At 42.2% G+C, this 22,937-nt stretch overlaps 2 protein-coding genes and 1 pseudogene across 4 annotated transcripts in view; 1 reads left to right on the top strand and 2 right to left on the bottom strand.

Annotated features, from left to right (window-relative positions):
* LOC138842565 (large ribosomal subunit protein uL14-like) overlaps window positions 1–15,454 on the bottom strand; it is a 29,466-nt pseudogene extending 14,012 nt beyond the window's left edge.
* On the bottom strand, window positions 1,212–6,123 carry LOC115861946 (protein SET-like). The gene is given in 3 exon segments (XM_030873210.2): window positions 1,212–1,820; window positions 1,822–2,484; window positions 6,104–6,123. Coding segments are annotated over 3 exon segments (1,212 nt in total). The 3' UTR covers window positions 1,212–1,291.
* The window catches only part of SV2B (synaptic vesicle glycoprotein 2B), a 199,137-nt gene continuing 190,299 nt past the window's right edge, over window positions 14,100–22,937 (top strand). For 2 of the 3 annotated variants that reach the window (XM_060293889.1, XM_060293888.1), the window contains exon 1: window positions 14,791–14,985. The gene's annotated coding sequence lies outside the window, so the exon portion shown is untranslated. Of the gene's footprint in view, window positions 14,264–14,790; window positions 14,986–22,937 lie in introns of those variants that run through there. The other variant, XM_030873197.2, reaches the window with a different exon arrangement.

Below are 22,937 nucleotides of genomic sequence, written 5' to 3' on the forward strand. Positions count from 1 at the left end.
CGTTAACAGGAGTTAACATTCAATTATCTAGGTGTAACTAAAAGATGAAGCATGGTAGAAAACTTATCTGTGACATCAAGGAAAGTTGGCTATGAAAAAAGGGTCAATTATCCATGAAATTTTAAGATGACATAAAATTATTTTAGTTCAGTTAAATAGTACATATTGAATACTCTGGCCCTGTCATCTGCATTGAGGATACAGACATGAAGAGAACATAGAGTTTGGCTTGAGGGGCATATACCTAGTTAAGGAGAAGACTGAAAAAGAGAGAATGATAACAAAAATGGTAAGTGCCTGGGCATACATGTGTATATACGGTATCCAGATGGACAGGATATTTGGGGATGAAAGGACAAGCACTTCACCCAGCTGGGGTGGCTTCCTTAAGTTGGGAACACATGAGCTGAGTTTTTTGTGTGTGTGTACACATTTAGTTTTATTATAACAAAGCAACTTGTACACTTTTAACGTTTAGAACTGAGCATCATCTTTCCTTTCCAGTGAAACAAAAAGAAAAATTTAAAAATGAACAGGAACAAAATTGCAATAAAGAATGTCAATTGCAAATAAGATCCTACAGGTTCTGCTGATTCACCCATTGAGTGGCAGGGCTCAAGTCATCTTTAGGAGAGAATTTTATTTTAAAAATGTCATCTTAAACTGCAAGGATGTCCGTTAAACATCACAATTAAACATGCCACAGGAGAAGCCGTGTTGTCAAAATGCCCACTTAACCCACCCAAACATCTCAAACTCACCCTTTGCTGACCTTCTATAACCCCATTTTTAAAAGTTTTTTTTTCTTTCTTTAAACAAGAGAAAGTAGACAGATACACGTTGGTAAATGCTAACTGTCCATATTCACATAGAGACACAGTGTAATCTCTGAGCCCAGTATACAGAGAAGGGAGGAAAAAAGCTAGAATTCTATGCACTACTACACAGGGGCCTAGCACCCTCCAGCTTCCAGCAGAGCTAAGGGAGCAGAAGGTTTTTCTTTTTTCCCACAGAGCATGGTGGTGTTGATTCCATAAAGTTTTTGTTGAGACAGGAAGGGATAAAAATGAATTTGGAACAGAAAGGGGTAGAGATTCTTTTCCCACTGAATTCTGCTCAAGGTATTTCCCCCCCAAATAAGTTGTGAGCCATGGTATAAAGGAGAAAAGAGACCTTAGAAATAGGGCGACTGAGCACAAGAGGAGAAGGAGAAAAAAAAAAAAAGACTGCAACTTGCTCCCAGGGACTGGAGAAAATTAAAAAAGGAAGGTTGGAATCCATCAGTGTTCCATTAGTCATCTTCTCCTTCATCTTCCTCTCCTTCCTCCCCCTCATCATCATCTGCATCTTCTTCACCTTCATCCTCATCCCCTTCTTCATCAATATCTTCCAATCCTTCTTCCTCTTCATCATCATCATCATCTTCTTCTCCTTCCCCTTCCTCATCATCCATGTCCGGAACCAAGTAGTACTGTAATGGATTTGGCCAAATATCATCTTTGATGACCTCTCCTAACTCATCTGCACCTGCATCAGAATGATCAGTAAACCAGGTGAAGAAGCTTTCTGGGTCCTCATGCTGTCTCTTCCTGCTGGCTTTATTCTGCGTTTGACTTGAACGTTTTGTCAAATCCTTTCCGGATTTTCATTTGATTCCAGTGGACTTTAAAGATGGATCACCACTCTCATTCAGATGAAATTCTTTGGAGAGAACTTTATTTTCAAAGTAAGGGTTTTCGTCAAAATAAAAATCTATTCTGTTACCTGATTTAATATCTTCAAATTCTGTCACTTCGACTCTTGTCAAATAACGCAGCGCCCTCCCCAAGCAGTGCAGATACTTGTGGATGGTTAGCAAACGTTGCTCCCCCCAAATTTGGGATATTGGCGATCAATTCCGACCTCTTCTGAAAAACTGGTTGGCGGAGTTTGTTATATTTCTGTTCTACTTTCAAAATCTCCTCACTGGCTTGTTCGCTAAGTCTGTCTATTTCATTTTGTACTTCATTAATATGTTCAATTGCTTCTTGTTGTTCTTTTTCTGAGGTCTCCTTGGCCCCGTCGTGGTTGGAGTTGAGCACCTTTTTACTGACTTTGGCCGCGAGCGCCGACACGGTGCTGCTCCGCGGTCGAGGGGGCGGGGGGAGCGAGGAGGGGAGAGAAGGGAAGGCGAAGGGGGAGGGCCGCGGCTTCCCCACACGCCACACGCGCGGGCGCCGGCTCCGTCCGGTCGCCTCCTCCCCGCGCTCGCTCGCTTGCTTTCCCTCCCCCTGGCTCGCGCGCGCTGCCCTCGCGGCCTGACGACGAGGGAGGGGCTGAGGCTGCGTGCCGGGCTCCCGCTTACTGAGGGGAGGCGGCGGCGGGCAGGTAGGCGGCTCTGCTCCCTCACTCACGCTCCGCGCTCCAGCTCGCGGCTCCAGCTCCCCGAGCCGCCTCCTCCTCCGCTTCCTCCTCACGGCGAGGGGCGGGCGGCAGAGCCATGAGCTGAGTTTTTAACGCTGATAAGTATTCAGCCAGATGAAGGGAGTCTTAAGGGAGGTAACAGCTGGGCAGAGCTGGAGGCATGGAACCAGGCAGGGTACTGGATGGCAGTACCATGAAGATTGACGGCGCACTGACAGACGAAAAGTTAAGAACTGGGTTAGTAGGAGTTATTATTTTCATTTTGGGCTCAAAGTCTTGTGTTTTCCTGAAAAGAGTATAGAAACTCATGGTTATAATTCTATGTAAAAGCATAGTCCACTGCATGTCAGTCCCTGGTGAAGCCAAGCCTTACCAATCAGACTATGGTCCAGGAATCCTCTTTTAGAAGGTATGGGACAAGGGTCAGTTTTCTTTTTGTTGTTTTTTTTCCGGTACGCGGGCCTCTCACTGTTGTGGCCTCTCCCGTTGCGGAGCACAGGCTCCGGAAGCGCAGGCTCAGCGGCCATGGCTCACGGGCCCAGCCGCTCCGCGGCATGTGGGATCTTCCCGGACCAGGGCACGAACCCGCGGTCCCCGCATCGGTAGGCGGACTCTCAACCACTGCGCCACCAGGGAAGCCCACAAGGGTCAGTTTTTATAGGATTTTCATGAAACGTAGAATTTAAAATGAAAGTTTTGTACTTGAAGAAGATAAATTTCATTTATCTGAAAAATTTATTTACCTGGCTTCCGTAGAAACAGAGCTTTCATTTTCTTAAAATTAGAAAAATGTTGTATAACAGTAAATATTGAACATAACCTCAATATAGAAAATCTCTGCTTGAAACAAGGGTGTGTACGTATGTGTGTGCGTGCGTGTGCGTGTACCTAAGCATCCAGAACTCAAGTGATGTAGCGTGTCCTTTACCTGGAGGACTAGAGTTACAGAACACAGTTTACAAAGTATTGACTTAGAACAGAGAACTATGAGAGATGAAGGAACTTACAGATGATTTAATGAATTGTCCAGACACTTCATGTTAGAAATAAGAATTCTAAGAGTTGGCAAGGCATTGTAACTTTTTTTTTCCCCGGGGAATGAGACCAAATGATGTGTCAGGCACTTCTAAAAATTCTGATGACTTAATTTCACCACATGCTTTCTTTTGCCCAGAAAGGAACTTGACATAATGGGACCATCTTGGGCCTCAATTCAGGAAATTTAATAAAATACCAAGTATAAAGTTTGTTATTTTTGGAGCACTTTCTGTATATCCTATATTGTGAAAGCATTTTCTATTCATTATCTTAAATTTTTAAAAGATTGTGATAAAATACATATAACAAATTTTTCATCTTAACCACTTTTAAGTATACAGTTTAACAGCATTAGGTAATTCACATTGTTGTGCAACCATCACCACCATCCCTCTCCAGAACTTTTTCATCTTTAAAAACTGAAACTCGGTACCCATTAAGGAACAACTCCCATTCCCCTCCTGCCAGCCCCTGGCAACCACCATTCCACTTTCTGTCTCTATGAACTTGACTACTCTTGGTACTTTATATAACTGGAATTATACAGTATCTGTCCTTTAGTGGCTGGCTTATTCCACTTAGCATAATATCCTCCAAGTTCATCCATGTTGCAGCATGTATCAGAATTCCCTTCTTTTTAAGGCTGGATAATATTCCATTGTACATATATACCACCTTTTGCTTATCCATTCATCTGTCGATGAACGCTTGGGTTGCTTCCTGCTCTTGGCTATTGTGAATAATGTTGCTATAAACATGTGTTTAAAAACATCTCTTTAAGTCCCTGTTTCTAAGAATTTAGGCATATACTCATAAATGGAATTTCTGGATCAAATGGTAATTCTATTTTTAATTTTTTAGAGAACAACCTTACTGTTTTTCATAGCAACAGCACCGTTTTACATTTTCACCAATAGTGCACAGCAGTTACAGCTTCTCTACATCCTTGCCAACGCTTGGTATTTTGTTTCATTTTGAAAATAATAGCCATCCTAATGGGTGTGCTGTGGTATCTTATTGTGGTTTTGATTTGCACTTCTCTAGTGATTAGTGATGTTGAGCACCTTTTCATGTGCTTACTGACATTTGTATGTTTTCTTTGGAGAAATACCAATTCAAGTCCTTTGTCCATTTTTCAGTTGGGTTGCTTTTGTGGTTGTTGTTGAGTTGTAAGGGTTCTTCATGTATTCTTGATACTAACCCTTTATGAAATAGATCACTTGCAAATATTTTCTCCCGTTCTCTGGGTTGCCTTTCCACTCTGTTGATTGTGTCCTTTGATGCACAGAAGCTTTTAATTTGATGTAGTCCAGTTAATCTTTTTTTTTTTTTGCTTTTGTTGCTTTGTTCTTTTTGTGACATATCCAAGAAATAAACGCCAAAACCAATACCATGAAACTTTCCCCCTCTGTTTTCTTATAATAGTTTTATAGGGTTCACTCTTATATTTAGGTCTTTGCTCCATTTGGAGTTAATTTTTGTATATGGTGTAAGGTAAGGGTTGCACTTCATTCTTTTGCATGTAGATATCCGGTTTTCCCAACATCATTTGTTGAAGCCACGTGATTTTCTTAAAGCCACACAGCTAGATGGTAGCAAAGATGGGTCCAAACCCCAGTTCCCTGTTTCCAAGTTTTTAGGACTTCCCCTCTATTCTCTGTCAGTGCCCCATTGCCCACTGTTTTAGGTAACTGAGGTATTACTATCATCACACAGAGGTGTGATGGAGCTTACACTCTGAATACACTTGCATTTTAAAGGAATAATTTGTTGCCCATAATATTTTTAAATAAAGAGATCAACCCCTGCTCCCTGCTCAAACGGTCATCCAGTTTCCCCCCTACTTCACCATTCTACTGAGTTTGGAAAGGAGGCAAAGAAAATCACAAAAATAGTCACTTGTCATTTGTACTTTGCTTCACATAATTATCCTTATTAAATCACGGGGCCCCTTAAGCACCAAGTATCTTTCCACAGGGAAAGAAAATAGGCTTGCTCAATGAGCTGTAAATATTTGAAAATATGAATTATGAAATGATTAATATGAGAGGTCCAAACTTAGCTAACTTAATTTCTATACTACATTCTATCTACTGAGACTCTCTTTGATCATGGTTCTAGTTTGATTCATAGCTAAACTGTCTTCTATCTAATTTTCTTTGCAGGAGTTGGAACTTAATATATCTCAGAGGGAAAGATTTATGAGTAAAAATCATAAGAGTAAAAATATTTAAAAATCACTTTCAAAATGTGTTAAACAGGACAAATTTCATTCTGTGTAAGTCTGTGTAACTCTATGAATATTGGGTCTCACAGAGTCCAGGCTCTGCCGGGTGTTGTATTTAAAGAAACATAACCTAGAAATGAAAAGTAATTAGAATATTCCAATGTTATCAATCATATGCCTATTGATTAACACCAAAGTAGATTCAATTCATCACCTACATTTCTTTCAATCTATGGCTTTTTCACACTTTGCAACTGTCCTTCCAGCTGAATCAAATGTCCTCCCTAACACCTATCCAGTGACCTTTTATATTTTACTCCTCCATTTCCTTCTAGAATCCATTTTCTTCCTCAGGTATTTCCTTCTTCAAAGACTGTACTGCTTTGCACAATAAAGGCGATAGGAATGAACACCTCTCATCACCTTCACCCTCACCAATGATGGGCCACCATCATTCCGGCCCAAATTGCTACATCAACATCTAAATGGTCTCCTTGCTTCCACTCCAGCCCCTTACAGAAACCAGATGGTCCTTTAAAAATGTATGTTGGTCTGGTCTTACCTTTCCTCCTCCCCTGAGTTTACTGTCTGTTTCCCCTACTAGACAGTACTCCTTGATGGTGGGGAATTTTGTCTGTTTCCCTGCTGTATCCCCAGGGAAGACAACAATGATGACAGGTAGATGAGAGGCACCCTACATTTGTTGAGTGAAAAACTGAGCTTATTAACAAACTTCTTACTTCTTTTGTAAATACTGTTTTTTTTTTTCTGTAGAGAATCCTCTCTTAAAAGTTGGCATGATTTAGGCTTCATATTACAGAAAAGACAGCTTGCTTTATTTCACATAAATGAGTAGCTTATGTACATTTTGAACATGGCCAATACGATACCAATAAGGCTTCACAACCAATGATGTGAGCAAATCCTATACTCAAGGAAAACAAATTCTATATCTCTGGCTGCTTTCCTACCACTACCTGACATGTCACAATTCATAAATATATATATATATTTTTTTTTCTAGTAGTTTTCTTTTAATAAAGGGGGGACTAAGAAGAAAGAAGTGGCTTAAAAAATAAGGAAGTTAATGTGTTCCTATTACTGGAAATACAGAGGTAGCCAGATTCTAGCAGCTGGATGATGGCCTTGAGCTTGAAGGTGCTTTTCATGTCTCTCTCTGACAACTGGTACTATGTGTGGAGACTTCCTGTGCCCCACCTCATATCCTCTGAGTCCACCTTTAATCTAGCCATGGATGCAGGAGTCAGTTCTGCCCAAGTGTATAAGCACCTTGCCTCAGCTGCACAGTGTATTTTTTACTTTCTGCTTCTCTGATACCAGATATGGGACTCTTCTGGGAACAAGCTTGTCCAACTAGTGAACCAGTGAATGGTCCAGTCACAGAATCATCACTTCTTTTGTGAAGCCTCTGTGAGGCAGCTAAACCAACTGGAGGACCAGCTGGACACTTTTGCATACGCAAATGTGCAAGTGTGAAATTAACCTTCAGTGCTCCAACCTTTGACCAACAGGAGATGGAAACTGGCAGATAAGCGTTTCACTCCTCCAATGCTTGGGTGACATTTCTCAGTCCAATTCTATACAACTCCTCAGAGCTTCCCAGCAGGACCAATGTCCAGTTGCCAACAACAGTGACTAGTTTGATACCGTACCCTTGAATTTACTTTTCTATTTCATTCTTCAGAGTCTCCCTACTCTTGTTCCCTGGGCTCATTTACCAAAATAAACTACCTACGTGTAAACCCTTGCCTCAGGCTCTGCTTTCAGGGGAAAACCTAGGCTATGACAGCTGGCACCATAAAGGGCCCTGGAAACGAGTCACTCAGGATGGATTCTATGACTGCATCGTTCACTGGTCAGATGGCAATGAGGACCCCATTGTTGGTAGAAAGTAGGATGGTGCTAGGCCTTGGCATGCAGTATCATTATGACTAGTAAAACCTCCTATGATGGAGAATTGGGATGAAGAGCAGGTGGAAGGTGAAACACTGGCTTAAGTGAGGGAAATCTAGGTTAAGACAGTAAACTTTGTGTTCATGCTGGTCCTCTTCATGGTTGTAAAATGGCTGCTGGTAGCAAACAGGGCTATTTAATGATTCCTCATTCATGTCCAGAAGAGAAAAAGTAATTTTTTCTTTAGTGTGATCTTGTGGACCTCCTTGAGCCAATTTCTGCTGCAAAGAAATGCTGTTAGGCTTGAGTTTCTGGATGGATCTTGGACCAGGGCACTGGAAATTATTTACTGGAATTACTGATAGGGTTTACTTAGGTCATTCATGGGCCACTTATGGGGTTCACATCTTTTCCAAATGTTTCCAAACTTCACAGTTTCGAAGGAGACTAGATTGGATGTTAGAGGATCACCTACAATATTCACTACACCCTTCTTCTCCTGGTCCCTTTGATGAACGTCTCATCTTCCTTGGGAAACTTGTTTAACCTCTCTGTGTGTCAGTATTCTCATAAATAAAAAGGTACTTACTTTGAAGAGTTGTTGTGAAGATTAAATAAGTTAGAACACCTAAGTGGCCTAGAATAGTGCCTGGCACATAATAGGCACTCAATAATGTCAGCTATTATTAATATTGTTGAACATATAAATGTGTGTATATACATTCGCATATATATTAGTATATTTAAAACACATTTTATATTTATCTATTTGTTATTGGATTTCACTTCCAGTCATCTCTGTGTTTCCAGTGATTGAAGTGAATAAAGATCTGCTGAATGAATGAATGAATGAATGAACAAATAGAATATATGTCATATACATATCTGGAAGGGAGAGATTGCTGTGGAGAGCTGGGGGAGGAAGTAAGGTGGTCTGGGCAGGTTTACTGGAAGAAGTGGAATCTCAGCAGGCACATGAAGGATAAATTAGCTTTTTATAAGGTTGAGGATTAGAAACAATATTAGTATGAGGAATTGTGTGTGTAAAGATACAGAAGAGAAAATAAGTACAAAATATTTGAGGGAACAGACCGATTTGGGTAGAATGGAAGGTGTGGCAATGGACATGAGACTATTCCAATAGGAGAAGAGTGATTTTATGGAAAGAACCCAAGCTTTGGAATTTTACCATGATTTGACTCTTAACCCTATTGCTTACTGGTTGTGTGGCCTTAGATATATTACCTGACCATTCTAAGCTTGTTTTTTTTTTTTTTTAATCTGGAAAATGAAAATAAAGTGCATAAATTGCAGTGTTTTGGGGAAAATTAGCAAAAATATACATAGAATGCCTTTCAAATGGTAAGCACATGATAAAAGCAGCTGTTAAATTGATTGTTATACTGGCAGGTAGTGTTAAATTTTTTTTTTTTTTAATACAAGAAGGGTGGCATTTTAACATCGTTTGATAGTAGTATAATTGAACCATCAAAATTTACGGAGTGCTAAAATCCAGGAAATGAACCAGCAAGTCTGGCAGACACGGCCAATGCATGGAAATCACTGCCTTCTTTGGGAAGCAGCAGAAGGTAATGGAAATATTTAAAATCCTGTGATAGGATTTTGTGGATTCCTTTTTTAGATTTAGTTTTAAAATTCTGCTTTCAGGCAGACAATTGCTTTCTTTATGGAATTGTTTGGTTTTTCTGCAGTATCAGGTGACACTTTCCTTTCTAAAAGCCAACAATCAAGTCTTTATCAGTAAGTTCATATATTGACTTTTGCCATGGTCAAGTCCGAAGTTCTTCCCTGTCAGTAGAGTGAGTGGAAGAGATTCTGATTCTTTTGCATCTTAATTATTTCTACTGATAAAGCTGTAGCTACAAGAGACTTTATCATTATCACATTATTCTTAGGCAAAGGCCCACAAAGAGTAAACATCAGTATTGTAAATAAATTCATTTTTATCATTTTTTTTAAGATTCTGCATTTATATCTTATGATATTTGTCTTTGTCTGACTTACTTCACTTAGTATGATGATCTCTAGGTCCATCCATGTTGCTGCAAATGGTATTATTTCATTCTCCAGGTCCATCCATGTTGCTGCAAATGGTATTATTTCATTCTTTTTAATGGCTGGGCAACATTCCATTGTATATACGTAACAGAAACAGACTCACAGACTTAGAGAACGAACTTATGGTTACCAGGGGGAAAGAGGGGGGGAGGGATAGATTGGGAGGTTGGGATTGACATGTACACACTGCTATATTTAAAATAGATAACCAACAAGGACCTACTGTATAGCACAGGGAACTCTGCTCAATATTCTGTAATAACTTAAATGCGAAAAGAACTTGAAAAAGAATAGATACATGTATATGTATAATGGAATCTCTTTGCTGTACACCTGAAACTAACACAACATTGTAAATCAACCATATTCCAATATAAAATAAAAATAAAATAAAAAAAAACATTAAGTGAAAAAGAAAAGGGTGAACACCAGTGCTTTTCAGAATGTGCTGGTTTTATAGCTTCAGTTGTGACTCACCCTTTGCAGCCACAAACCACCGGCTGCCTGATGCCCTCTCAGCTCTCATTTTGGTATTCTTTGGACCTTTTAAAACACAAATTGATTATGGATTTTCCCATTTCTACTCTAATTACCTTAACCTTTGCTATTCTAGGCAAGCAATTTAGGAGTCCACTGCACTTACATTCCAAAAATGAAAATAAAAAGTGAAAGTGTTCCCCTCAATGCATTTGTATTCCTGAAGTGAATTGTCATAATTTAGAATTCTGTGGGAGGAGGACACAGAAAACTTGACAGTTGCCACTCATGTTTCCTGAAGAAAATATGACCAAAACCACTTTTGATTAAGTGAGTTTTATCTCTTGGGGCTTGAGGGGTAGGAAAAGGTCATTTGGTTTCTACAGAAAAATTTTGGTGAGAGATGTGCCTTGAATTTAAATAACTTACATATCTGACTCAAAATTAGTCTCAAAAGGAAGTTTTAAAAATGATCTTCTCTTCAGATTTTCAGTTAGAAGTCAGAATTAGCATTTTTTTACCTATTGAAAAAGAATATTCCCATCCATTGGAGGCAATATATCATCATGGTTATTGTCACCCCTGGTTTTAGGATGAGATAGCTTAGGTTCATCTCCTGTCTTCATTACTTACTATTAAGTGATCTTTGGCAAGTTACACAACTTGTCTGAAAAATGTACTTACCTCATAAAAGTGTTGTGAGGATTAAACAGTTAGCAAATCAATTTCTGCTTTCCAGTAGTATTTAATAGGTGGTGGCATGCCATTCATCTTGCACTTCCACTAGAAAAAAAGAATAAATTACAGAAATCACATTTTAAAAGATATCTGAGAATAGTGAAAACAAAAAGGACTAAATGAACTAACATTCCAAAAAAGGAAGAGCTCTTCCTAGGTAGGTGAGCTGATTTTATTCTTTTTCTTCCTTATGCATTTGCTGAGTCCAAGCATGGGCTGAGGATCAGGCAGAGGGGGCTATACTAGGGGAAGAGAAAATGGCAGAGCCTTAGACCACCATATGGCTTGTCTGCCAGTTTAAAATCTAGAAAACACCCAAATGTACAGACAGCTTTGCCTGATGGGATCTTTGCTGAATGCTGAGTTGGGGGGTATAAGAAGCTAGGTGCTGGATTGGAAAGGCAGAGTGAAATATTTTGCAGTGTCATAGTGCTGATGAGAAAAATTCTCCCTGGAGGCTATGTCCTACAATAAACACATGATAGCTCTCATCTTTGAGACATACGAACACAGAGGTGAAATTAGTCTAGGTAGAGCTGACATCCAGTTCCTTGGAAGCTGATTCCTGAGTGGATTGAGGTGATCAACCCCTCATCTTATCTGTATAACAGAGGGCAAGGTGAACCATCTCTGGAGGAGAACAAGAGTAACTTCAGTTTTCAGTGGTTCCTTTACACAATATCTGGCGTACAAGAAAAAAACAGGATACATGCAAAAAGGCAAGAAAATGTTTGCTAATAACCAACAGAAAAGGCAATAAAATAAATTATCCATATGTTGTAGTTAATAGATTTTCTTATAAATATGTTAAAGAAAATAGAGAAAATGATGGACAGAATGGATAAAAAGAAAAATTCAACAAAGCTTATGTCAAATAATCAAGTAGCCATTTGAAAAATGTAATATCTATACTTAAAAACTCATTGGATGGGTTTAACAGCAAATTGATCACAGCAGAAAACAAGATTAGTGAACCCAAAGAAAGGTCAATAGAAAATTCTCAAGCTAAAGTACAAAGAAGGTAAAAAAGGAATAGAAAAAATGGAACAGAAAAGATGTGTGGGATAATATCAAAACCATTTAATTATGTGTAACATGTGCTTTCTCAATCTAAGAGCATAGGAGAGAGAAAATAGGGCAGAAACAACATTTGAAAAGATAGTCTGAGAATTTTCTAAAACTGATAAAAGATATTAACCCGCAAATTCAAGATGCTCAGAATCAGAAAAAAAATAAAGAAAACCATATATAGGAATATCATAATTAAACTTCTGAAAGAAAATATAAAAAGAAAATATTAAAAGCAGTGAAAGGCAAAAAGATTGCTTTCAGAGAGGTGATAACAACACTATGAGCAGAGTTTTCAAATGAATATATGGTAGCAAGAAGACAATAGATTGACTTCTTCAAAGTGATGAAAGAAAAAAAGACTTCCATCTATGAATGCTATACATAGTGAAAAATAATCTTCAAAAAGAAAGGTCAAATAAAGGCATTTTAAGTTGTATAAAAGCTGAAAGAATAGTCTCTGGTAGATGTTCACTACAAGAAATACTAAAAGGAACTGTTCAGAGTGAAGTAAAGGAACCTCCAAATAGATACACAGAACTCCAAGAAGGAATGAAGAACTGGTTAAATATATAGAAAAATATTGACTTTTTTTTTTTTTTTTTTGCGGTACACGGGCCTCTCACTGTCGGGGCCCCTCCCGTTGCGGAGCACAGGCTCCGGACGCGCAGGCTCAGCGGCCATGGCCCACGGGCCCATGGGCCTAGCCGCTCCGCGACATGTGAGATCCTCCCGGACCGGGGCACGAACCCACGTCCCCCGCATCGGCAGGCGGACTCTCAACCACTGCGCCACCAGGGAAGCCCTATTATACACTTTTCAGCAAACTAAAAGAAGAAGGGAATCTGTTATTCCCTGATATTCCTTCTCAGAATTCTTTAATCTGATAAACGTTATAAAAATAAACACCAACGGCTAACATCATACTTAGTGGTAAAAATGCTTTCCCTCTGAAATTAGAAATAAAACAAGGCTCTTCATTATCATCACTTTTTTAATTAACATCATACTTAATAGTATGAAGACTTTCCCTGAATCTAAGAATAAGACTAGGGATTGACACTTCAATTTAGCATTGTATGGAAGTCTTAGCCAGAGCCACAAGGCAAGAAAAAGTTTAAATAAAAGATATAAGCATTGGAAAAGGAAAAGGAAAATTTGTCTTTATTCATATATATTATATATATAATAGGTAGATATATACCTTCAAAATCTGAAATAATATAAAACTGTTGATTCCATTCATATGTCGTTCAAGAACAGGCAGTAATAATTGATGCTGGAAGAGGCGAGAATAGTGGTTACATATGGAAGATGAGTAGTTATTGCCTGGTAAGGGTCATAAACCTCCGGATGCCAGAGCTGTTCTATACCTTAATCTGGATAGTAGCTGCACTAATATACATTGAGAGACACTATATGCCTTTGCACATGCAGCAAACAAGAGACCATGCATTTACACAGCTTATGTTCTAGTGAGGGAGACAGACACCAGGCAGTCAACTTTAGTAACAGGTGTTGGGTGCTGTGGTAGAGGAAGCAGTGGTGGCCCCATGCACATGGAGCAGGGAGAACTCTCTTATTCCAGGGAGGAGGGCGGACTTCCTCAAGGAAGAGATGGCTCAGCTGAGAACCATTAGTCATTAGGCAGGGATAAGAAGCTTAGGAGGAAGAGAATATTCTGGGCAGACAGGAAAGAACATGCAAAGGCCTGGAGGTGAGAGAGTGAGGCATGTGCAAGAAATTATAAGTTTGTTATGGCTGGAGTACGTGTCCTGGTTTGGGGCTGGTGAAAGGGGTGTGGAGTACACATCGCCCCCTTGCCCCAGGCGAGGTGGAGAGCGCGAAGGAGATGACAATAATCAGTGGGGGATGAAACTCGAAACTGGAGGAATAAGATGTTTAACATCTATTGCTCTGCAAATCCAGGGAGCCTGGGGTCCCGCTGGGTCCCCTTCCCACCCAGCTATCCCAAACACTCCGTCTCCAATCAGAAGGAGATTTAGAAGCGAAGAGCTGCCCGCCGCGAATGCCTTAATGCTCAGGCCGGGTAGAAAGCGGGTTAGGATCTGATCCCACTGAATAGAGGACGCAGGAGCCTCCCGCCCTTGGTGCTCGGTGTGGCGGCGGCGCGCTGCGCGCTGCGCCAGGGCGGGCGGCGGCGGCGCGGGCGCCGTGATGCATGTGTGACACCCGTGGACTCCTGCCTCCGCGGGGATCGCCCCAGCGCAGCGTTCGCGGGAGCTGCCGGCGGGGCCACCAAGGCGGACGCCGTTCCGCCCGCACCCGGAGGCGGCCGCCCGCGGATTTCCCACCCAGGTAGGGGACTGTGTTGCTCGTTACGGCGCGTGCAGACCCGGCCGCGGCGCGGACCCCACGCGCTCCTGGGGCTCCCAGTCTCTCCTGCCAGGGCTGAAAACGTACACGGTGCTACCTTCGAATGTTGTTTATAGTAAATGGCACAAAAGACAGGGGAGAGACTTGGAAAGCCGGCGCAGAAAAGCAAGGACTTGCCCGCTGCCCGGGGCTGCGCGCCTCTTTGAAGGTGGCATCCCCAAGGGCTGTTTTTAAAGCGTGTTTCAACTGTTAGCGCCATGCATAGTTTTGCAACTTAGGCTACGGACGTTTATAACTCCCTGTGCATAAGCTTTCTAGTCACTGCTCTTAGTTTCAATTCTTAGATGGATTTTTGTTGTTGTTGGTTTGTTCTTAAAGGACATCAAAACCAGGCTTACACCTGGTGGTTCTGGGTTGGGGTTTGCGTGTATTTCTGTATGTGGAGGGCGCTCTCCGCGGGTGTGGGACCCGTTTCTTAGGAACACAGAGAGGATTTGTTTATAGAGGGATTTTAGCGCAAGGAAAAGAACATGATTTGTTCTGCAGGGACGGGTGAGCAAATGCGTTTAGCCAGGGAGGAGCGAGGCACTGCCGTTTCCTCCGCAGACGGGTGTTAGATATCTCTGCTGTCCAGGGTTCAGCCGGGCTGCTGAAACAGGATCCTTTAACCAGAAACCACAGATGCAAACTAGCTCTTTCTAAAGGTAACTTAACGTCGATGTCTGGGGCTCTGAAAAGAGCAGCCCGGTAGGGTGGGGTAGGGTGGGGTACTGGGGTGGGGAGGGGGTGCCGGGGGTGCCTGCTCATTTTTTCAAAAGCTTGTTCAGAGGCAAATGTGGGCGGCTTTAAGGTTCGGAGAGTGACAGGTGAAGGATGAGGTATATACCTGTGCAGGAGAATTGGGTCTTGTAGCCAGCTCAGCGGTCCTTCTGGTCTACCCTGGTCTCTTCTGCTTCTTGCCCTTTCTAGAAGATGCTTCTGCTTCTTGTCCTTTCTAGAAGACTTACCCTGCTTGCTCCAGTGGGTGCAGCAGACGTAGTACAGGCTCATTCTGCATCTTTCTTTAGTCAGCAAATACTAGTCGAACACACAGTATGTGTCAGAGGCTGGATTAATCCTTCGGGGTGCAGAGGTGATGAAAACAAAGTCCAGTTCCCCAGAAGCTCACACCTGGTGAAGAAGAAACACCTGTAACAATGAGCTGTGATCAGTTCAGTAATGCAGGTGTGAAAAGAGTGGTGGGAGCAGGGAGGAGGAAGGAATTAATTGTGGCAGTGATTATTTTTAAAAGGAAGCTCTCCTAGTTGAGGCATTACATGGATTTCAGTAGGGACGGGGTCCCTGTCTTGGTCCCTTGGTCTGTGAGTGACCCCCATCGCCCTCCCACCTCATCAGCATCAAGGCTACTGGATGGTCAGAGCTCTACAAGTCACAACAGGGCTGACATTTGCAGTACGTGACCAGATCGATCCCAGTAGACACAGACATAGGATGACACCAAGGGAAGAGTGTGCCCAATGCAGGAGATCAGCCTTTTTGTTTTTTTAATGGAACATTTTCCTAAATTCTAGGACCAGGAAGGTTTGGGAGCAGTACACAGAGGCAGGGATTCTGGATAATTCTGAGGGATTCTCAGAGCAGATGAACTACCTTCATCTCCCTTGGGTCCCTGACCTGTCTGTGCTTGTCCCAGCTCAGTTCAAAAGGAAAGCTCCAACCTTGATTGTCTCTAAATAGGTGGGATAAAGGAAAGCTAAAGCTGTTTCAACCAATGTGCTCTGGGAAATAAAAATCCAATCTGATGGATGTTTTTTCCTGAACAAAAGCTGTAGTGGGTGATGAAAAATGGTAGGATGATGAGCTCTTGTGTTATGTATGTTGCCAGAGATGCGTATCACATGCGTTTTGTAACCTAGACCATCACTAAGGTATTTAAAAAGCAGGTTGGCACACTGCAAGGAGCGTGGGCTCTGATGCTCAAACAGACCTCGGTGAGTGTCTTGGGCAGGTTATTTAGCCTCGCTTTGAGCTTTGGATTCCTGATCTGTAAAATGGAGATAACAGTGGAGTTCTTATAATATAATTACATCATAGATGCTTAAAAATATGTGTTTATTGGGAAATGATCATCATATAAATTGCTTGGCACAAAGTAGGTGCTTAAGAAATGGCAGTTCATTCATTGAGTACCTACGACGTGTCAGGTACTGCTCTATGTGGGGGGAATACAGAACTGAACGAAATAAAGCCCGTCAAAGAGCTTACCTTGTGTGTGCGTGCGTGCGTGCGTGTGTGTGTGTGTGTGTGTGTGAATATGTGTATAAGATAATGGACAAATAAATAAGTAACTAGATAGTGATGCATTATAGTGGAGAGAAATGAAGCAGAGTAAGAGGAAGGGGGAATCTTGCCAGAGGGTGGGGTGGGGATAGTTATTTTTTAATACAGTTTGATCAGGGAAAGCTTTGCTTGTAAGTGACATTTGACCAGACCCCTGGGGAAGTGAGGAGCGAGCCAGGCAGATGTCTGAGGAAGAACATTCTGGGCAGAGTAACAGCACCTGCAAAAACCCTGAAGCAGGAGAGAGGTATGTTCCTAAGAAAACCAGAAAGGAGTCCAGGGAGGCTGCAGTTGAGTGAGTGAGGGGAACAGCAGTAGGATTTGAGGTCAGAGGGGTAATACGGCAAGGTCACTTGGGTATTGCCTCTTATGATTTCTATTTGTCGCTAAGATTAATATCCTGAGCTTTTGCGGAAGGAATTGGCTGAAATCCTACACTCTATGCTTAGAAGAAGGCTGGTTGGGAGACATAGATTCCTGTGGTCACTCAGCCTAAGCAAATGCAGCCAACAGAGGCATAAATCTTTGCAAGGTGTTGAGAAGCTCTGTGCCAAACAGTGTTCAGCTATCCTTCCAGTCCTTTCCAGATCAAGGACTATTTTAGTGCTTCTTTTGAACCTTAGTCTTATGTTCATTTCCTTTCCCACAATGAAAGAAAGGGTCACCTTTAGTGAATAGTCCTGCAGGTATTGTCCTTGCTAGTTTTGATTCTTTATTCTGTGAGAATGACAGTAGTTTCTATGGCTATGGAAAGGTGTTAGAATCAAGTGGAAATATACTGACCATTGGTGTACCACGGGGTGCATTTACATAATATCATATGATGCATTTATTTGAGGCTTCTGTCTTGTAGGCTGAATATGAAGACCACAGTTTGCTGCTCTGCCCCTCTGAGACTTTGTTCCTCTAAAGAGCATGGTTTTGGCAAACTAATGTTACCAAAGGGGATAGCGTGGGGGGAGGGAGGAGATATAAATTAGGAGTTTGGGATACATGTACACGCACTACTATATATAAAATAGGTAAACAACAAGGACCTACTGTATAGCACAGGAAACTGTGCTCAGTATCTGTAATAACCTATAATGGAAAAGAATCTGAAAAAAAAAAGTGTGTGTATATATATATATAACAAAATCACTTTGTGGTACACTTGAAACTAACACAACATTGTAAATCAACTAGACCCAATTTAAAAAAAAAAGAGCATGGTTTTAGGATTTGAGAGCTCCACCCCACTGCTGTTCTTGGTGCTGCAGGGCTCCTGCAGTGTTTTCCTTGGACAGAAATGGGGCTGGATGCCTGAGAACCTGGTCAAAGCTCCTGTGGAACAGGCTGTGATGAGGCTAGCTCCTGGTTGGGTGGCTGGCTGGGTGTCCCCCAAGTCAGCTCAGAAGGTGACATTCACCTCTGTGAATTTTCCCCATCCAAGGTGTTGCTGCCTCAGAAAGCCAATCTGTCCCTCTGGGCTACATCACGGTGACCTTGCTCACTCCCATGCCAGTCTATTGATTTGTAATTGCTGGGACACTGTGTGGCATGGTGGTGTGTTTTCTTCCTGCAGACCCCCCTTAGTGAGAGCTAAATCATAAGGAGAAGCTTTCCTGATGAACACATACTCAGAGCAGAGCAGCTGAGATGCCTCCCCTAGGGGCTGATCACACACATTAGGGATGACTTTGCCAATGGGACTACAGAGCAAACCTCCCCACAACTTGTGGCTTAAGACAGCAACCATTTCTCATTTTCTCACTTGTCTATGGCTCATCCAGGCAGTTCTGCAGATCCAGGTTGTGCTTGATTGATCCCGGCTGGGTTTGCTCATGTGATTTTTGTCTGCTGTTGGAGTGGCTAAGAGCTGGCTGCTTTAGGATGGCCTTAGCTGGGATGACTTGGCTCTGCTCCAGGTGGTATCTCGTCCTCCAACAGGCTAGCCCGGCATGTTCACATGTTATCTCAGGAATCCAAGGGAGAGTGGAAAATTGCATGACCTCTTGAGCCCTAAGCTTATAACTGGCACACTGTCATTTCAGTCTTGTCTATTGACAAAAGTAAGTCACAAGGCTAGCCCAGAGTGAAGGCGTGGGGAATAGAGTACACTTCTTGATGGGAGGAGCTACGTAGTCACATGGCAGAGAGCATGGATACAGGGAACGGGGGAGGAATTGGTATATCTGTGCAATCAATCTACCATAGGGACCTTAAAGTTTAAGTCCCCTTGGCTAAGGCTCCTTTTCTCCTGAACTCTGCAAATGCCTGCAACTTGCCCTTTTTCTTTTCTTTTTTTCTTTTTTTTCCTGTATTTTTCTCTGTTTCCATGGCTGACCAACTTCAGACATAGGTATCTTTAGATAGTCATTCATTCACCAAACATTTCTTGAATGTTCCTTACATGCCAGGCATTGTAGGCAGGGGATACAGCAGTCAGGGTAGCAAGGTTCATCCTCATGAAGGATTTATTCTAGTTGGGGAGATAATATGTAAATAAGTAAATGTGTAATATTATGTGATGAGAGAATATCAAGTGAGGAGAGGAGGATGGGGAGTGCCTGGTTGAATGGGGGTAGGGAGTGGGGTGGGTGTGGTCAGGCTGACATGAAGGAAGTGAAAGAGTGAGCTACATGGATATTTGGGGAAAGACCCTTGTAGGCAGGGAAAACAACAAGTGCAAAGGCCCCAAGGGAACAGTGTACTGGCGTGTTCTGGGAACAGCAAGGGGATTCATGTAGAAGGAACTGAGAGAAGAGGGGGATGGAGAAGATGAGATCAGAGAAATGGTGGAGAGCTGGGTAATACAAGGTTGTCTAGCCTTGTGTGGACTTTGGCTTTTGCTCTGAGTGAGATGGGAAGCCATTGGAGAATATTGAGCACTCATTGACATTATCTGATTTAGGTTTTACAATGATTACCTGAGCTTTAGACTTTAGGATAGACTTTAGAGATTAAAGGTGAAAACAGGGAGATCAGTCAGGAGGCTACTGCAATAATCCAGGCAAGAGATGATGGTGGTTTGGACCAGGGTGGAGAGTGGTGATGGTGAGAAGTCATCAAATTCTGGATATATCTTGCTGATGATGGGTTAAATGAGAGAAAGAAGGGAGTCAAGGATGACTCCACATATTTTGACCTGAACAGCTAGAAAGAGTGGCCCTTTACTGAGATGGAGAAGGGACAGTTATGGGGTTCAATTGGACATCCAATGGGAGATGTTAATTAGATAGTTACATATGTGGGTCTAGAGTTGAAGGAAGAGGTCCTAGAAGGAGACATAAACTTGAATATCATTAGCATGTTTCTAGTTTGTCCCTTCAGTGAGCTGAGTCACTGCTGTATCACCAGTGCCCTGAATATTGCCTGCCACCTAGTATGCACTCAGTGAGTATTTACTGAATGAGTGAATAGAGTCATTTAATTACTGGAGGTGACTGCAGATCTTTGCTTCAGTGGATCTTGAAGTGTAACTCCCTGAAGTTATTCCTTTTCTTTCCAAGGTCTCATGAGAGCCTTATTGTGGATCACACGGACTAAAAACAGGCTTTAAATGTGAAGGCTCCAATTGCTTATATCTTATAGAAAACAATGTGTGGTGACAAGAAAGAGAAACAAGTGGAAACCAAAAAATAGCTCACACTTTCAAAAAAGGAGACAAGATCCTCCGGGTGAGGTGGCTGAAATTCAGGGGTGTGATGTTCTTGGGTTATTATTGTACTGCTCTTAATTTAAGATTAAGCAGGAGCAGGAAAGAATCTTGAAAAAGGGAGACATTTATTTAAATCGATTTTATGCCAAGTGAAAGAGTGTCACCAGCTTGCTTGAAAAATCCCACATCTACAGCATCTTGCATAATGTGTTCCTGTTTATAAAAGGAGAGAAATCGGCAATAGCCTTACAGGAAAAGGGGAGGCTGGAATGACTTAAATCTCAGACTCCAGGTACTGACCATTTCCTCCCTGTGGTGTGACTGAATACATGTGAGTGTGAATTTTCTTTGCAATGATATTGGAGGGGGTGGGGAGTGAAAAAAAGAAAAAGTAGGTATCGCAATGGCAAGTGGTTTCCTGTGTGTGTGTGTGTGTGTGTGTGTGTGAGAGAGAGAGAGAGAGAGAGAGAGAGAGAGAAGGAGAGAGAGAGAGAGGAAGAAAGAGAGAGAGAAAGGAGCAACAGTGGGAAAAAAGGAATTGAAGCCCAGAAGGAAATATGAGGAAGAGGTATCAAGTTGGCCTCCATTTGTCTATGTGGGTACCAGGATTGACCATGTTGGGGATCGGATGGAGCAGTGGGATTTGGGAACAAACAAAACTTGGTTTGAACTCAAGCTTCATTACGTTCTAGCTGTGTAAACTTTAGCAAGTTATTTAACTTCTCTGAGCCCCTGTTTCCTCAGTTGTAAAATGATGATGGTGATGATGATGATGATGGTGATGATGGTGATGGGGATGGGGATGATGATGGTGATGATTATGTTGATGGTGATGGTGATGATGATGATGTTGATGATGGTGGTGGTGGTGATGATGGTGGTAGTAATAAAACCCAAGTGCTCTGCAGTCTCCTTCATGCTCCTGGACTTGGAAATATGTTGGTCTAAAAATTGATTAAAGGATCACTACACCTGATGAAAGACTTGAAAATTCTAAGTGTAGTGAGAATTTAGAACCTGTCATTTAAAGTTGCCAGTGCTATTGAGAAGATTATTTGCATGGGGCCCATGATGTTCCAGATGAGACAACTGGACAATAATCATCCTTATGAACTAGAGATTTCCAAGGTGCCTCAGAGGGAAACCAACCTTCTATTCTCGGCAATAGGCCACACACCCCCACCCCAGCTCAGCTCTGCACTGTCCCATACTTTGTTGGAATTCCATGATCAAAATTTTTGAGTCACTTGGATTATGTAGGTGCAGAAACTCTGCTGTCAGATGCCTCTGGGCTTCGCTCCCATAATATCTGCTCCACAATGTTTTCTACTGGAAAATCTGCTGTTCTCCCTACTCCAGGTGCATAGTAGGCACACAATAAATATTTATTTGATACATGAGTGAGTCAGTGCTATTGTGGTTGCTCGGTTAGCTGAGGCTCTCTCTATTCTTCTTCTTGGCCTGGGCAAGAAGTGGGAATGTGAGTGACAGTGATGAGCCTTCAGCCTCTAGTAAGTACTCAGCAGCTCACGGTTTCTCTTTCCCCCACCTCCCTGCCTTCGCCGCCATTCTGGCCTCCTCTAGATCAAGGAACATAGAGTCAGTTTTCCTTTGGAGCTCTCAGATGCATCAGGAGCAAAGGCCAAAGCTCCCTTGTTGTCTTGACCATTGATTATAGCCCACCCAACAGTGTCTCCTACCCTGGCAATGAACACCCACACCATGTATTCCCTCTTTCAGCTGCCCACACAGAAGCCTGTGGTCCTATTGAATTTCTCTTTTTCTATGGAAGCTCCTGCCCCACCCACTTCGTGTTTCCTTCAGTCTTTAGAGGTTGCTTCTGTCTTGGGCAGCAGGGTAGAGAGTAGCATTGACTTTTCTTTTCCCCCAAAAGGCAATTGAAAATTGTCCCCTACCTGGTGACTCTGTAACCCCCCAGAAATAGAGTTCTGAACTGCTTTCAGGAGCTAGAACATGTAGGCCATGTCCTCTCTCCCATTTCCACTTTACAGATGGGAAACCTGAGGCCCAGAGCAAAGAAATCACAGACAAAAGTACCCTTGGACAAGTGGTTGAACAACCTCATTTCTTTCTCTTCCAGTTCTGCATAGATGCAAGAGAAGGTAATTTTGCCAGACATCTGGGGCCTTCTTGCATTACAGATGCCTGGGTGTAGCAGTTGGCTGTTCAAGCTGGGAGCTGGGGACCATTAACTGCTTCATACGTCAACCCCAGATGATACACGTGTTGGCAGGCACTTTGGCATCTAAAACTCACGTAAGCAGGGAGAGGCGTGAGTTTTCAAGTCTGTCCCCAGGACAGAAACCTGCTAACGAAGACATGTCCATCCATCAATACCCCCATGTGTTCAGGTTTGTTTTAATAAGTATTTCATAGTCAGGTTCCTTTCTGGGCCCAGCACAAATTTAGGACAATGGAAGGATTTACTTGAACTTAGGATCTTAGTGTTTCAGAGCTGAAGGGACAGCAGGAATCTAAACTCCTTACTAGGCAAAGGAGGGAGTTGAGTCTAGAAAAGGAAATGACTTGTTTAAGGTCCTACAGTCAGTTAACACTAGAGAAAGGACCAGAGCCCAAGTCAGGCCTGCAGCAATATGTTTGTCTGAGGGTAGAGATCAAGAGAGACCATGGTCACAGCAGCATTGTTTACAATTG

This window comes from Globicephala melas, chromosome 2, assembly GCF_963455315.2.
Source record: "Globicephala melas chromosome 2, mGloMel1.2, whole genome shotgun sequence".
NCBI lineage: Eukaryota > Metazoa > Chordata > Mammalia > Artiodactyla > Delphinidae > Globicephala > Globicephala melas.